The 17,648-nt window shown below is 39.3% G+C and overlaps 1 protein-coding gene across 1 annotated transcript; it reads right to left on the reverse strand.

The window, feature by feature from the left end:
• Positions 1–74: 74 nt before the first annotated feature.
• Positions 75–17,601, reverse strand: NHLRC3 (NHL repeat containing 3). The gene is made up of 7 exons (XM_026710456.2): positions 17,425–17,601; positions 12,689–12,841; positions 8,370–8,523; positions 4,924–5,124; positions 3,471–3,562; positions 2,933–3,045; positions 75–1,337 (listed from the first exon to the last, which is right to left on the reverse strand). The coding sequence occupies exons 1-7, from the start codon at positions 17,527–17,529 to the stop codon at positions 1,109–1,111; spliced, it is 1,047 nt and encodes a 348-aa protein (XP_026566241.1). The 5' UTR covers positions 17,530–17,601; the 3' UTR covers positions 75–1,108.
• Between the last annotated feature and the right edge of the window lie 47 nt (positions 17,602–17,648).

Consider the following 17,648-nt stretch of genomic DNA (forward strand, 5'->3'; position numbering starts at 1 on the left):
ATCTGCAGCCCTTTTTTCTTGACTGCTTATTCCTGTACTGTTTGACAGTCGATTATAAAAGACAAGAGACTATCCACTATTTTGGCATCTTTACTGTCAATTCTAAAGTGGTCTACCTGCTGTTGTTAAGTTGTCCCTCTTTACATTTATGTCACAAATGGTTTACATATAATGCTGTCTTTAACATGTTTATAACATGTCAGTATCCCAAACAGTGCTTTTTTGTGCAGATTATAAATTGCTGTTAGCTTTGCTTTGCTTAAAAAGTAACAGACATGTTCATTGTTCAAAAAAGTTTCTTTAAAAGATAAGACCCATCACAATAATGAATATAAAACAAGGCAACTTATAATGTATGGAATTAGCTTTGGTAGGCTGAACAGTCACAACCTATCGTATTTTTAAAAATATTTATTTCAGAGAACCATACCAAAATATAACAGGAAAACGGACGAGCAATTGAAGGAACACTTTAAGTTGCCTTTGAATAGGGGCTGCGCTTAGAAAAACCTTCAGTGGACAAGGACTGCCAATGGTCCAAGCTCTGCTAATGCTGAAGTGCAGTTCATATTTTTCAAAGATGTTACCATATCTACTCATGGAGCAGGAGTTGCTTCCTGAGATAACTGCAATAGCCTTCCTTCCTTCCTTCCTCTTAATTAATTAATCAATCAAATATGCTGTTGTCTCCCATTGACTGTAAACAAATTTAAGGCTGGCGGTAAAACCACTGCAAGCGCGTAAGCCTGATTATGTTAAAAGAATGACAGAAAGACTCTTGGAACTGTATTGCAAGAGAAATAATTTATCTGAAAAAAAAAACCCAATTAAAACACTGTCTGTAAAACTTGGCTAAAATACTGAAAGACAGACCATTCCCTGAGATAAATGCACAGAATGCATCATTAGTTATTTCAAGTATTGCACAACTGGAGAGATCACGCCATCTAGGAGAGCAAAATCCCTCAGCCAGCTGTTCCTAAGGATACGCACACCAACCAGCACAGCCATTAGCTGTGAGACAGAGGAGTCCTAAGAACTGCAGCTAACCCCATCTGGTTGTGATGGACGAGGTTCCACACTTGCTTGTATGGCGTGAAAGATACCATTAGTCCAAAGGTACATATTTCTGTACTTGTTCAGCTCCAATTTCGGCCACATATATGGCTCCGGTACTTAGGCTGACATCCAGAAGATGAGGCTTGACTTCTCTTGCAAGCTGGATTGTGTCCACTACAATGCAATCCCCAATTAATCCTACTGGTGGGGCTGCCAAGATAGAAATCTTATCAATATTTAGGTGGGCCACAATTATATACTGCTGATCGGGAGTAAACCTGTAAACAGAAGGGGAAAAAGGAAACTTTTTAAAAAAGGAAACGTTGAATCTTAAAAGATCTCATTCTGTGAGCAAGATCCATTTCTGTTGGATCTGAGACAACATTGCTCTCTCTATAGATAACCACATTGCCTGAAATGCTATCCTAAGAGCTTTTTGAAAATCCTATTGGTGGGAGTCTCTTTTGGAGCCAATTTTCAATAGGCATGTTGGTGCAAATTAAGAAAAGTGACAGTTGCCCTTCAATAACAAAACAAAACAAAAATTGTTGTTTGGAAACAATTTCAATATTCAGAGGTATAATATTTTTGCATTTTTTAAAAAAACATCAATACTACTAAGAAAATGTGATCCACAGACTCGTTATTACAAACTCTTATTGGTCCATGACAAAATACAATTATTTCATACAGTTCCAGAATAGTGAGATTACTACACATGAAAAAGTATGTCAATAAAAGAATGCATAAAACCCCACTTTAATCCTCTTCACTGCAACTATACATTTAAACAGAATGGAAATTATTTAAATTGTCCATGATCCAAAACAGGGTGTGGGGTTTCTCGCTTGAGGAAACAATTTTCAGCTACACTTCCCTTTCCTAGAACTCAACCTTCCTTTCTGACAGCATAAAATACACTGGGGTGAAGAAGGTATGTGTGTGTGTGGTGAAACAACACAAATATCATCTCCCATTCTAGTTTGTTTCCAACTCCACTCAGTGAATACTTGGATCCCACCCAAATGCCACTTTAAAATATCAGGCAGTTTAATGGAAAGTGAAGTTGAGCTTTTTCAGGTCAACATCACAGAAAAAATGCCAGGGCTACCACTCCCTGGCAGCTCACTTTCAAAAAGGATATGAAAAAAATTATAATTAAGGTGATTCAAAATCAGGGGGGTGCAAATTGTTGGTGAACCCACTGGTGCATTCAGAGTGCTACATACAGTAACTCTTATCTGGCTCTATCCTAGGAATTGAAACCTTTGTCAGAAATCCTATACACAAAAGGTTCCTTGTTCAATTAGTTAGTTGAAAAGTTTTTCTCTCCCATCCAATGGACACACACTAGCGTGCATACACACAGACAGGTGGGATTCTACCAGTTTGCACCTATACGCTAGAACCGGTTGTTAACATTCTAAGTAGTTTGGAGAACTGGTTGTTGGAAGAAATTACTGGCCTAATCCTGTAAGGAAGGCAGGAAGGAAACATTCTGGGGTTGCTTACAGAAACTGCCTCTCCATTAACCTTTATTACATTCTTGGCAGGACTAGACTTCCTGTCTCTGGAACGTCTCTGGAGGTTTTTTCTCCTCCTTTGCTGGTACTTTGCTTGTGTGGAGTGACCATTCAAAGTTACAATGGCACTGAAAAAAGTGACTTATGACCCTTTTTCACACTTACGACTGTTGCAGCATCCCCAGTCACGAGAGGCCAGGCGAGGAGATGTGTGCCTTGATGTGAGTGATACTGAGTTGGCCACACCCAGCCAGTCACATGACCACCAAGCCACACCCACCAACTAAGCCACACCCACAGAACTGGTTGTTAAAAAATTTGAATCCCACCCCTGCACACAGATACCATACCTTACAGAGTAAGGGCCATCTTCTGTGAAGCAGTTATCCCAAGATCCTAACCATTCCCCAGTACTTTTTTCAAAAACTTGGATTCTCCAGTTGGCTCTGTCTGCAACCCAGACCTGGTGCAAACAAAGACACTGTTCTGAACACCGAGAAAGAAATACACAAACATTTTCTAACTTAAACGGATTGCACTCTAAATTAATAATCAGCACCTCATTAATCTATGTTGGGGAGGAACCAAATCTTGATATTCAAGCAATATGTACAATTTTTTAATCCACCCAAATGGTTTGAATAGCCATCAAGGCAATTTTTAAGGGCACTGGGAGTGGAGGGAGGTCTGGGGATTTTAAAAAGTCAAGTTGGCAAACTGCATGAGTGAAACCTTCCTTTTGTATGTGTGTTATCTTGCGCACATACAAAGCGCTGAGACAATGAAAGCTATATTGGCTGTTAGCTTTGCCAACAGTATCCTCATCAGTGTGATCAGTAGTATTCTAATGTTTATGCTATTATGTCAAAATTATCACTGCTCCCTTACCCGCCCAAATGAATCCACCGTCACACTGTGTGGAATCCTAAATTGTGTAGGAGCAGTACCATTCTCCCCACGTAGCCATAGAATCTTTAAGTCTGTGGATAAAAAGTTGTTGATCAAGCATTATTTCCTGCAATGAGTTTACAGTATAACATCAGAATTAAAACAAAAACAGGAGTAGAGAACCCACAGTCCAGGGATACGTATGAATCTTTTATTGTCCTAATTCATACACCTTGTCAAAGATATAAAAACGAGTGCAATGAGATGCTTTGAGACTTCTAACTCGATTTTTATTTTGAAAGCTACCAAACTGCTTCTGAAAAAGATAAACATTTTTCCCCTCATCTACAGCCAAAAAAGTTGCCTTGCACTTTAAAGGAGTTTAACATTTTGTATGGTATAGTCATGCTATTCTATCACAACAGAGGGAAACGGAAGAAAGCCTAACATTAGGGAAAATAAAGCAGGCACATTTGTGTCATAAAAATTCAGAAAATACCATGTTATATTTCATCAATATGCATTAAATATGATAATCTAGCTTTCCACTGCAGAATACATTAGGACTTCAGCTTTCTGACTATTAATATATCTATTCCATTCTGCAAAATAATGCTGTTTAAGTTCTTAAGATATCACCAGAATATTACTGAAAAAGTATTTGAATCTTATAAAAGGATAAGGTATCAGTAAATTTGCAGCATTAATTGTATACATATTGGTGGCTTATGTTTGCAGAGGCTCTAAGATCATAATCTATGAGTCACCAAGAATTGAGGTACATGGGAGAAGACTCAATTTCCTTATTTAGAATCTCATCGTCTGTGTAAATGACTTACAGCAAGTGGTTGCACCTCCAAAAATCTTGGCTAATCTCAAAAAAGCTAACCAGGATTGAATCTGGTTAATGCTTGAAAAAGAGAGGCTACCTGGAAGCCCCGTCACTGTAGGCTAGACGGCAAAGTTTAAAAATAATATTCCCGAAAGAAGAACAATGTTGGCATATTGTTGCCAAGAAAACCACATGGAGACATTCGTGTGGTCAACAGCTAATGCTGATTGCATCAAAAACACAAACCACTTAAGCACTCCTAATGTGTTCTGTTATCATAGAAAAAGCTACTAAGGCAGCCTTTCCCAGTCTTATGTCTCCAGATATGAGTCTCATATTCTATAAGTTATAGTCCAATCCAGGGGTCCCCAACCCCTGGTCTGTGGACCGGCACCGGGCCACAGCATGCCAGAAACCGGGCCGTGCAAACAAGCAAAGCCCCATCCTCAGGATGAGGCCTCATGAGAAACCACGCCCCGCTCCGGTCCCTGGAAAAGCTTTTCTTCATGGAACAGGGCTGCTGGTCCAGTCACAGACCAGGTTATGGTAGCCCAGAAAATGGTACCTCAGCACATTAGAAATAAAACCCGGCATCAACATTTTAAACATACATTTGCTTACCTTCTGTCAATTTGAGCAAGCGATTATTTAGTCCTCCATCACCGTCCACAATGTAAATGTTTCCGGTTGGTTCCACAAAGACCTCCGCTGGCTGGTCAAACTGTAGAGGTTCCGTATCAGAACCTGCTCTACCTGGAGTACCTATGACTCGGAGGAGTTCACCTAATGGGCTGTACTGTTTCACTGTATGTCCATATTTTCCTGCATCAAGGAGAAGTTGAGATTTTCCAACGAGGTCACAAGTATGACAGACTTACAGATAAAAGAAGGATCTATTCCCTACCTTCTTCTGAGGCAAATTGGTAGAACTTCTGGATTCTATGTACAGGTAAACCTTGACTTATAACCATGTGTGTGTGTGTGGTGATGGTTCAAAGTGACGACATCATTGAAAATAGTGATTTATAACCACTTTTCACACTTGGGACCATAGCAGCATCCCCATGGGCATATCATCAAAATCTGGACCCTTGGCAACTGGCTCATATTTATGATAGTTGCAGTGTGATGGGGTCATGTGATCACCTTTTGCAAACTTCTGACAAGCAGTCAATGAGGATGCCAGATTCACTTAACAACAGTGTTACTAACTGAACTGCAGCGATTCACTTAACAACTGCGGCAAGAACCGTCATAAAATGGGGCAAAACTCCATCATAATGTCTCGCTTAGCAACAGAAATTTTGCACTCAATTGTGGTCCTAAGTTGAAGATGGCCTGTATAGAAACTTTCTGCTCTGCATCACACAGGCTTCTTCATAATGAACCCTTGTTCCTGCCTTTTCTCTCCCTACCCCTTGATTGGCAACTCCTTTTCGTCTTCATTCTCCTGCAACTTTGAATAAATAACAAGATCTGCAGAGGTGTGAAAAGAATTCAATAATAGGGTACAGGCTGCAGATACCCCATATAACCAAACGTTAATTAAACGATCCATGCTATGATGTTTGGAAACAGATTTTTTTTTTGTCAAGCATAAAAAAAGAATCAGGCTGCAGCCATGTCAGTTGTAGTGCTGTACCTGCGAAAACACTGAACACATTCTGCCACAGTGCCACAAGCCTTTTGTTTTCACACTGCCCAAACCCTTCAGTGCTACTATCTATTAACAACCCCCTTTCTTCCCACTCTGATGGGGAGAAATGACTTACTAAAACAAGAATGCAGTCATCAGCTATTTGCACTGCATGCTTTGTTTGAGCTGTAGCCAAACTGCACACACATTTGGGCATTACCTGTAGAACTTTTCACAAGGTGTGTGAGATTCTGGGGTTAGCAACAGAGGTGCTATTCAACCAGTTCGCACCTATTCGGGTGAACCAGTAGCGGTTATTTGGCATGGGTCGCCGAACCGGTGGCAATCCCTGGCTGGCAACGCCCCCAATCCAGTTGCCTGGTCGCTCACTTGCCATCACTCTCCTAGCTTTCCATTCCCGACGTCCTCTTTCTCCCCGGGAAAAAGGAAAAAAGACATGGATGCTGCATGTATCGCTTTCCTCGTGTGAGTTAAAGTGTCGGGAGTGAGAAAGAGTGCGCTCTGACAGAGGGGGTGGGGGTGAATCGAGCCTTGGAGCACTTTTGCAATGTAAAAGAAATGCATTTTGGAAGCAGGTCTTTTAAAAACTTCTCCAAGGATTTCCCGTGGATGCTGCAAGTATCGCTTTCCCCTTGTGAGTTAAACTGCTAGAGTGAGAAGGAATGCGGTCTGACAGAGGGGGTGGGGGAATCCACTCCAGCCTTGGAGAAATTTAAAGGAGCTGCTTCCAAAATGCTTGTCTGTTAAGTGCTCTGTGTGTGTGTGTGTGTGTGTGTGTGTGTGTGTGTGGTGTGTGTGAAAGAGAGAGAGAGAGGGAGAGAGAGGGAGAGAGAGAGAGAGAGAAAATAGGAAGAGAGAGAGAGATAAAACTCTGTGCTATTATTTTTAATTGTTCCATTATTTATCATGTGTTAATATTTTACACTATCCCTACACCTAGAGTGATTTTTCTGCCTTTCTTTTGCCCAGGGCTACCACATATTTTTCAGGGTTTACATGCATTCAATGTCAATAGTCCAGAGCATAAAATACACATGTGTTTAACAAGAGTTGAAAGGGACCTTGGAGGTCCTCTAGTCCAACCCCCAGCTCAGGCAAGAAAACTGAGGATAGGTGAGAGTAGAAATCCTGGGAAAGGTGTCAGAATAATACTTAGAAGGGACCTTGGGGTGAACTCTATACCATTTCAGATAAATGGCTGTCCAGTCTTTTCTTAAAACCTTCCAGTGATTGAGCACCCAGAACTTCTGGAGACAGGCAGTTCCACTGGTTAATAGTTCTCACTGTGAGAAAGTTTCTCCTTAGTTTTAGGTTGCTTCTCTCTGTTCAGTTTCCACCCATTGCTTCTTGTTTGCATTCTGCTTCTTTGGAAAATACATTGTCCCCCTTTCTTTGTGGCAGCCCCTTAAAAGCCTCTTGCCTATCACACTCTTGAGTAAAGCCTATCACACTCTTGAGTAAAGCATGTGAGCCATTTCCTCGTATGCAGATAATAAAGTCAAAAAAGGTGAACAACATTTTTACAGAACAATAGATAAGTTGAGGCTGGGTGACAAGAAATGGCTGGGAGGGGAGGGGCCAGGTGAGGCAGCCCTTGATGTGAGTGACATTCCGTTGGCCATGCCCACCCAGTCACATGACTACCAAGCCACACCCACCAAATAAGCCACACCCACAGAACAGGTAGTAAAAAAAATTGAATTCCACCACTGGTTTGCACTGATGTGCTTCTCAGTCACAGAATTTCAAAAAGCACACCAGGTGCTGATACCAACTCCCATTATAAGTATCCTTACCATATTTTTCTATCACTGAAAACCCATTATGAAGATGAAATATTACATCAAGGACTTTTGACTACTATGACTAGAAACCTTGGTGGAAGCAATGCTTGGCTTGCTAACACTCAGTTGGAAAGATCACTGTCCTCTTTTATCTGAAAAAGGAGGGATAATAGCTTAAGAATATGGAAGAAAATCTTAAGAAACAAACTAAAGTGGTTAGAAGAGGGTCAACCTGGGTCAGCTACCTAACCAACTGTTCGGTTTTGAAGACACTTATTCTAGGTTTGATTATTGGTTATTATATGCTGACATTTTAATGGTGACCGATGCTTTTTAAAGATTGATATGAGGTCTTAAAATGACTCTTATCTTTCAGATTTCATTGTGCATAGTCCACACTCATTTGGACTTATAGAATTTGAAAACTGAAATAACTGATGAGTACCAGACTGATATATGTTTATTGTAAATATATATGACCTATGTTTAATCTTGGGTTCCAATTTATTTTTGGGGAAGGGCAGCAACTCAACTTAAATTCAATCCAAAATACACCTTCAGTTGCAAAACATAAGATACACAACAGCATTCTTTTTCCACGTTAAAACAACAATATTTCTACGCACCATTTCCTACATCTGTGATCCACACAGAACTTCCATTGGGTGTGGTCAGTGCAAAGATTCCATGGGGCATCTCAATGGTGGCTGTTTTCCATGTTTGTACAAGATAGCCTTCCTCAGAGTACACTGAGACCTTTGGTACATCTTCATTACCTCTCTCAAGGTGCGCAAAGATAACAAAAAAGAGAATAAGGGGGGTGGGGGTATGACAGACAGAAAAATCCAATCATTTTTTTTCATTACAGCTCCTCATGCAGTAAATAGCCTTAAGCATTATTATATTGTAACTGCAAGGAGCCTGACCAAGTGTAGTTACCTCCCCAAAAAATAAACAAGGAAAATAAACATATTAAATAAATACTAGTCATTTCACCTCTCTCAGGTTTCAGAGTGCGCCAGCGCAGCTATGTAAAAAGTAAGTAATTGGTGGGTCCAAGGAAAACCAATATTTCCTGAAAAGCCGATATAGCAGTACAATAAATGACACCCATCATTTTGTGTGCTGATTAAGGAAATTCTTACGGCTATTTTGAAAAAATTAGTCCACGCTTCCCTAACCCAAGCATCCTTCAATTATGCAGACATTAACTTTCAGGATTTTCAACAATGGCCATGTTGGCTTGGAAAGGCTGCATTTGGAATTCCAAATGTAAGAAAGGCGCCCAAGTATTTAGCTCAAGGCAAAAGACAGAGGAAAGTACTTTCAGATAGCTTTACAGCAGCCCAAGAAGACAATAGCCTTTCCCTTCTTACTTGTGCTCAGCATTTGAACATTTGAGATTCAGGTACCTAAATGAAGGTTCCAATAAATCCAAATTTAATCTCTTTCGCTATTCAATGAGAAGCCTTTCTGAAGGACAAACAGAATTGTAACTAAATAAAAATCACAGGTCCAGAAATAATAAGAAAATATTCCAAAAGAGCTATAAATACTGTATGGACAACATATAATAATAGAGGGTTCCAAATTAACTTTTGCAAAACTAAGAGTGAAATAAAAGCACGGTAAAAAAGTTAGAGCATCATGATACATTTTAAAAGATCCACTTATCCACTTATTTTTAAATCCTGCACTTGGCTTAAAATACCTCAAACTTGGCACCATGCAAACTTGCCTTCCATCCACACCGCTTAAGGATATTTCATAAACGAAAGAGCAGAGGGCAGACTATTTCCAACCAGTATTGCTTTATTTATTCATTCCTCAATCTGTCACATTGCTGCCACATAAATGCACTTTTTAAAAAATGCTTTTGAGTCATTGTTGACTCCTGGTGCAGGGGTGAAATTCAACCACCTCGCACCACCTTGGGAGAGGTAGTAGGGACGATTTGAATCAGTTGGCCCACCCATGCCCACCCGCCTTCTTCCTTTTAGACACTAAGTCCCACCAAGCCACGCCCACAGAGCCAGTAGGGAACATTTTTGAATTTCATGGTGACTGCCTGGACTAAACCTTGTAGTTTTCTTGGCAAGATTTTGGAAGTGGTTGGTCACTGCCTACTTCTTAGGAATAAAAAAGAGTGATTGGGCCAAGGTTACCTGGATGGCTTTGTACCCAAGGCAGGCGTAGACTCGTGGTCTCCAGTCCAATGCCTTAACAACTACACCAACAACATGGCTCTCTTTTTAAAATATCCACGTAAAAACGAAACACATTTCAACATATGTTTTTTTAATCACAAAGAATGCTAATGTATTTTAGCTTCATAAAATTAGCATTAATAATAATAGCCTAATAATAGCCTAGGCACTTTTCCCAAACTGAGAATTTTGTTATACAATACAGAGATATGAGCAAAATGAAGGACAACTGCATTGCAACTTACACAACAGCCTGGTTGGTGCTGATCATATTGCTTTAGATCAGGGTCTTCAAACATGACAGCTTTAAGACTTGTGGACTTCAACTTCCAGAATTCCTCTTCCAGTCATGTTAGCTCAGGAATTCTGGAAGTTGAAGTCCATAAGTCTTAAACTTGCCAAGTTTGAAGACCCCTTGCGTTAGATTGAGAATTCAAAAAGCCTGAACTCCCATGAGCATTCCTGTCAGAGGGTGTGTTTTTTTTAAAAAAAATGTCCTGGCTCTCCTAGTTACCTGTCGTACTCTAAGAATGGTGTTCAATGGGGAGATGTGGGGGGCTTTAAGTACAAACCCCCAAGTTAGGAAGTACATTAAAGATTGCAACCAGTCATTTTTAACTGCCCCAAGAAATTCACCAGGAATCCTACAATACTGGCTTAGGACATATACCGGTATAACGCTGGATTTTGTTTCCACTGTTGTACTGACCGCAAATTCCTTGACTGTTTTCAAAATGGCAGCTGTACTTATGTCTCTGGTTGACAGTCGCAAAATATTTCCCAAAGCAAAACTCTTTACAGAAAGGCAGCCTCTGCTGCTTCTGCCACGTTGGTATCATCTGTTAAAGCTACAGCTGGGAAACAGCTCACGGTTTCCAGCAATTCATGAAGAGATCCAGAAGTCTAGCTGTCTGGTCTTCAATTTTCCTTTTATCAATCTGTCTTACCCTGGCTGTTTTTCAATAGTTTGGGAATTCAGGCCAATTAAAAAAAAAATTACAGTAATTTTATTAAAGTTTTGTAATTACAACAGTGGGAATTCAGATTAATTTTAGACGCATTACATCCCTTAAAAATACATTTCAGGCTTTAAAGAGCTTTAGGCTGATCTTGAAATGCTGCAATTATACAAGGGCCTTTCAATGTTTAATTGTTTTTAGCCATTGCTGCTTGAAAAGTATGAGCACACCACGATTTAAAAATATACACAGACCTGCAATGTACTTATTGCCAGATTTACGGAAGAAAACTAGACATTAAGATGGATTACTTGGAGCTGTTCCTATGAAGAGATGACCAAACAGTACAGCAGCTGGTTCACTATTCTAGGGTTTGACTTTTAATCTATTAAGAAAATAACACAATAAACTTTAAAACAGCACGTTCACTTATCCAAGGTTTATAGAGTCAGATGAGAGGGATGTATCATTTGAGAGGACTGTATAAATTAAAGAAAGGAAATAATCAGATTCCTCTTTGGGGTAATGTATTGGGGAAAAAAATGGAATCTGCGTTACAGATGTGTTCACACAACACGCTAAAGATTGTAGATCCCAGTGAGGTATTTACTCAGCGAACATGTACAAAAGGCAAATATGGCATGGTATGGTTTCCCAGTCTTCAATCAAAATTTCTGCATGTTTATGTTGGCCGAATGACCAGCCCTTCTCATTTATTTTCATACCCACAAACTTACAAGCCCATACTAATCCAACTGGGGCTCACAGACAGCATATATAACGAGGAAGGGGTAATTCGCCCACTCTTCTGTGTCCCTAATTCAATCTTCATTTATGTAGGATTAACTCCAATTTATTCCTGCTACCTAGCCTCGTTTTCTTAGAAATACAAACTCTGTATGCTAGTAGCATACGCTTCAGATGACAGATTGGACCACCACTGGATAAATAAATTAAACCAAGTCATGGTTTCAGATCATGATCAGCCTGTCTTATGATCTGGGTTCAAACAGTATTTTAGGCCACGTCACAATATGTTATGCAAACCAGATCACAGACTTCAAAGGAAAACTGTGAGAAAACTTTGCACATCTGAGCAAAGTACCATCAGATGCTGAAATAGGAGAATCTGGATGCCATCTGAAAAAAAGCCGCCAAAATAAAATCACAGTCACATCTCCGGAAATATAAAATCTAGCTTTTAACTTGAAAATATCTCAATTTTTCAGTGAAAACCATAATTTGATAGACAATAGACAATAAAGTTATTGTAATAGGTTCGATATTAATAAGGCTGGGATGCTGTAATAAGGAACCACAGACACCGGAAGCCAAATAAAAGGCTTTATGTAGAATTGGAAGAATAAATATTTTAGATAATCTCAGATGCAGTAAAATTCTCTGCTATAAAATGTTGCTAATTTCAAGCACATTTTTGTGTGTGTAATTTGAAGAACTATAGGAAAAAGGCATGCAGGGTTTTTAATGTCATATTTTTTAACTGTATGAAACTGCCCAGAGTAATTTTGAAACTGAGAAAGGCTAAATGTAACAAAGAAATAATTCATCAACTTAATTAGAACAACATTTCCAAAGTCAAATCTTGTAACAATGTAAAGCAGAGGTGTCAAGGCTCAGGGGTCAAATGCAGCGTGCGGGATGCTTAGCAGCGGAATCATGCAGGATTACAACACTGTATTATTCACCTCCTCACTGTAATAACTATATCTTGGGTAAGTATAGTGGCTCCATAAACATTTTGATTTTGTTGTTTCTTACCTGTCCCACGTAGACTAATCCCTGGAGATGATCAACAGCGACACAAAATGTTTGACCAGTAAATTCTTCTGGAAACTTCGGCCACTCTAGATCAAGCTTGTAGAGTGGTTTCTGTATCTGCCACAGTGAATAAGTAGTCCACTGATTTAACACCTTACAAATTAAGCACAGAAACAATACCGTTAAACGGTGGTCTGATTTACCGTGAGGCATCATTCCGGCTATTAGTAAATTGATCTGTCCAGAAAGGGTTAACTCCACCTCTTTGTTAGATTTATTTGCTACACAGTTTCCTCTTTTCCCCAACAACAATCCTGTGAGGTAGATTAGGCCGAGAGAGCATTAAAAGACAAATGTTTAGGTCTAACTTGAGGGAACTCTCTTTCTTCAATCATATGTATTGATTTAGCTGAGGGGAAAAAACACTTTTAAACAACTTTATTCATTTACAAACAAAAAAAACTTCAAAGCATTTTCAAACAGCCCCACCCAGAGACAAGGTGGTAAGTATTGTTTCTTTCCAAGTTGAGATCAATTCCTCCCCCCTACATGGACGCATGCGTGCAGGTAATGCTCAACTTATGACCACAATTGAGCCCCAAATTTCCATTGCTAAGCAAGACAGCTACGTGCGTTTGCCCCATATTATGACCTTCCTTGCCACAGTTGTTAAGTGAATCATCGAATTTGTTAAGTTAGTAACGTGGCTGTTAAATGAAACTGGATTCTCTATTAACTTTGCTTGTAAGAAGGTCGCAAAAAGTGATCACATGACTCAGGGACACTGCAACTGTCATAAATACAGGTCAATTGCCAAGCATCCGAATTTTGATCATGTGACCATGAAGATGCTACCAGTCATAAGTCACTTTTTTCAGTGCTATTGTAACTTCAAATGGTCACTAAATGAATGGTTGTAAGTTGAGGACTACTTGTATACCTGGCAATAATATGGAACTGATTTTTCCATTCTTGTTCTTCAAAATTTTCTCAACTTCCTAGTCTAGCTCACAAGAGGAGAGGTCTCCTTGACAACTCTGCTGAGTTCAGTTTACTTTACTTTACTGTCATTGCACCTCGTACAATGAAATCAAACACCATCTTCAGTGCACATCATGACCATGACCATGAAAATAAACACACATACACATCCTTCACCCTTCACACATTGAACCGGAAACCCCCGACACCACACCAACACTGCACTATACACAGAATTCAAAAGAGCTACTGCCCTGGGATAGAAGCTGTTTTTCAGCCTATTTGTCCTTGTTTTTATTATTCTGTACCGTCTGCCAGATGGTAATAGTTCAAAAAAAAAAGGGTTGCCCAGGATGAGATGGATCTTTGAGAATATTTTGAACTTTCTTAAGGCAGCAGGAGCTATAAAGCTCTTCCAAAGAGGGGAGAGGGCAACCAATGATCTTCTGGGAAATGACGTTAATCCTCTGGAGTGCTTTCCTATCTGCCACTGTGCAATTGGCAAACCACACAGAGGTGCAGTAAGTTAAAATATTCTCTATGATGCAGCGATAGAAGGTCACCAGCAGTTTTTCATTCATTTAGCTTTGCAGAAATCAGCCAATGACAGCAACACAAAAATTGGAATGTGTCACTATCCATACACTCATAAACTATCATTTATCCTCATCAGTATTTATACTGTAAAGTCCAATGATCTGGCTTCTCTACTTGTCTAGAGAAGACCAAGTAATGCCAGGAAATCAACATCATTCTGTTAAGATCAATTTTGTTGGGACAGCGGCACATGAATAGGGATTAATTGGAAAAGATGGTTATATACTGTCAAAAGATGCATTTCAACTGCATTTCCTATCATTTCCATAATATGGAAATCTGGTTGAGACTTCTTAGAGTTGCAGCCTCAGTACAACTAAATGATATTCAACAGGGGAAGAAGGCTCATGTAAATACAATTCCTTGAAGGGAAAAAAATGCAGGCTTCAAAAAAAAAATCTAGCTTAAATTGATTTACACATAAATAATTCAGAATTAAAAAGGAAAGTGAAATCATTCAAAAAGTTCCCTTCAAATTGGGAAACTGAATGTTAAAACAGCAGATACGATTTGCTAATTAAGTGTGAATCTTGCATATTAGCAAAAACTTTCCAACATCAGAGGTGATACAGTGAAGTATTCTGAGATAATTACGACTGATTGTGAAGTGGTTGAAGTTGTCATTTATAAAAAGTACTAAGTAACACTTTGGCAAAGCTGCTCCTCAATACGCAGGGCACCCAAGCAACACACGATTAATACTTTAAAGCAAATATTAGTTGAATTCAGAATGTAAAATACGGGGCATTATACTTCTGGATTTTGCATGGATATACTTTGCAATCAGTTTGGTACAGCGGTGAAGGCATCAGGCTAGAAAGCAGAAGACCATTCTAGTCCTACCTTAGGCACAAAGGCAGACGAGTGACCCTGAGCCAGTCACTCTCCTTCAGTCCTATGAAAGAGGCAGTGCCAAACCACTTCCCCAAAACCACGCCAAGAAAATGGTAGAGATTTGTGTAGGCAGTCTCCAAGAATCAGACATGATTGATTGAGTGGAAGAAAAAATGTATTCACAATTGGAATATTGTACAGTATACAGCTTTGATTACTGCATTCCCGCGCCCCCCCCCAAAAAAATTAAAGAACCAAAAAAAAGCACTAAGCATCAACCAAAATTATCAGAGCACTAGAACACCTTTCCCTTGAATGCCCTACTATGATATTTACTCCTATAATTTTCAGCAATAATCATGCTGGCGGATTAATTTAGGGAGTTATAATCTACACATTCTTGGCAGAGTTAGAGCAATTCTCTTTGAGGAACCTCTGGCTGGGGTATATCTGGTTCTAGAAAAGCACTAAATGAAAAGATGTCAAGAGGTAGAGAAAAGTGTGGCATGTGGACAAATCTAGAGGCAATAAAGCTGGGCAATGGTTCAAGAACAGATAAAATGAAATAAAGTTTGATACACGATGTGTTGGAATAATGGAATTTGCTACAAGATGTAGGGATGGCTGTCACCTGTGGCAATCGTAAAAGGAGAGCAATCAATTTAATAAACAAGGAGCAGCAAACAATAGCTACAAGTCATGAGAGGAATACATTATTTTCCAGAATCACAGATCATTTCATTTTGAATATCATGAATCACAGATCATTTCATTTTGAATATAAGGAGATGTGGTTGCTTCAGTCAGGCCCTGCTTTACAGCTTCTTGTACATATCTAATTGACTAGATATGTGTAATGGATTGGAATTTTGGATCAGTTAGGCTTTTGGTCTTATGATTGTACTAAATTATCCTTATTCGGGGTTAATAGGCTGGATCAGCATCTGATGAAAGATGAGGTCTTAAATGATATCCTTAAAACTGATCCATATCAGAAGTACAGTTCCATTTAAAAGACAGTGAGAGACATCTTCCAGGTTAGGCAAACCCTATCCCTATCTCAGATACCCTAATGGTATCTGCAGGAGACAGGCAGTTTAGAAATACGGTAGGAAATATAAATAAAAATACATTTTCTTTGGATTAGGTTTCAGTGTATGGCTCTCACTGTATCCATTCCTAAATGTCAGACACTGGTTCAGATTTTCCATAGCTTCAATTTGAATGGAAAACAGGGAAGCTGATACTGCACTGTGCTTACTCACACTCTGAAGGTTAGTGTAGCAAAAGGAGTGATAAGATAAAATAAAATGGAATGCTATAACTATCTGGAGAAAAGTAAATTAAAACCATTTATGGATAAGCATAGCAGTTGGGGCACAAGGATAACACTCTAAACGGCATTAAGAACCCCAGCACTTTATAAAGGTATCAGAAATAAGGAAATGTCCAATTTTTTTCTCCTTATACTGAGCCTTTGCAGTGTCTTAAACTGTCCACAGATTTGCCAGCCTCAAACCTTAAGATTTTTTTAGTTAAATTTGGGCAGAGTGGCATGTGGAGAGGACGCAAGTTTTCCTCTTCTCCTGAAATATAAAGAAGAAAGTTATTAACTTTCTATTCTGAATATAAAGAATGTTATTAACTTTGCATTAGTTGGCCCAAGCTAACCTCCAACTATTTCTTTTCCCCCCAGCATCAAGAATATTTATTTAAGCTCTCGAAAGCCCTACTCAGTCAGTTCCCACACTTCTCTCTCTCATTTCCTTTTTTGGTTTCATTTTGAAGTATGTCCAAAGAAACTACTGCCATGTTTGCCCTTGCTCCATTTTTTTATTGACATGATGAACTAGACAATTTGTGTGTGTTTGTGGGTGGGTGGGTGTTTTAGATGTGTTATTTTATGCCACAATATTAATCCACTAATCATGCTGCCCGATGGTGAGGACAACTGTAATTCAACACAACTTTGAAAAGAATAATGGCAAATTTGATATACATATATATTTGGTTGATTGGACTCAATATCCAAAATTATTTTACCAAAGCTCTCACCTTATTCAAGAATTCTAAATCAATTAATAATTTAAGTTTGTCAAGAGATAAAACAATCGTTTTTGATTATTTGTAATTATTTTCTCAAAAATCACTTAGGGCAATCACGGACCCACTGTTAGATCTATGAGATCTGCGCTGCCAAAATCTGGCAGCCTCATTTACAATTGAACTCTGAGTGCATTAAAATCACTGCGAAGCCTTTTGAACACCTCTATATAGAGACATATATAACTGATCGTTGTTATTAATCCGGCTTGCCAACCCACCTCCAACTCGGACCCGACTCTATACAGGACTATCAACAACAGGAACAAACCAGCCCCTCCGAGTCCCGTAAACAACCGCACCCGAGAATGATCGTAAGCCCCCATTGAAGCTCTGCAGCGGCCGCCGACGAAAACAGGCACACTAACCCGCGCATGCTCAGTCCGCAGCGACAACGGGCGCGCGAAAAGCTTCTTGGGAGATTGAGTGCTGTCCTTCCTTCCGA

The sequence above is a fragment of the Pseudonaja textilis genome, chromosome 1 (genome assembly GCF_049901715.1).
Source record: "Pseudonaja textilis isolate UNSWEBS1 chromosome 1, rPseTex1.2, whole genome shotgun sequence".
NCBI classification, from domain to species: domain Eukaryota; kingdom Metazoa; phylum Chordata; class Lepidosauria; order Squamata; family Elapidae; genus Pseudonaja; species Pseudonaja textilis.

Bases quoted from the DNA above. Each gene is read 5' to 3' on its own strand.
- NHLRC3 (XM_026710456.2), bottom strand. From the start codon at position 17,529: ATGGGGGCTTACGATCATTCTCGGGTGCGGTTGTTTACGGGACTCGGA. The intron at 12,842-17,424 runs GTGGGTTGGCAA...TTAATTTGTAAG, and splicing joins GAGTCGGGTCCGAGTTGGAG to GTGTTAAATCAGTGGACTAC. The intron at 8,524-12,688 runs GTAAGAAACAAC...GCGCACCTTGAG, and splicing joins GATTAGTCTACGTGGGACAG to AGAGGTAATGAAGATGTACC.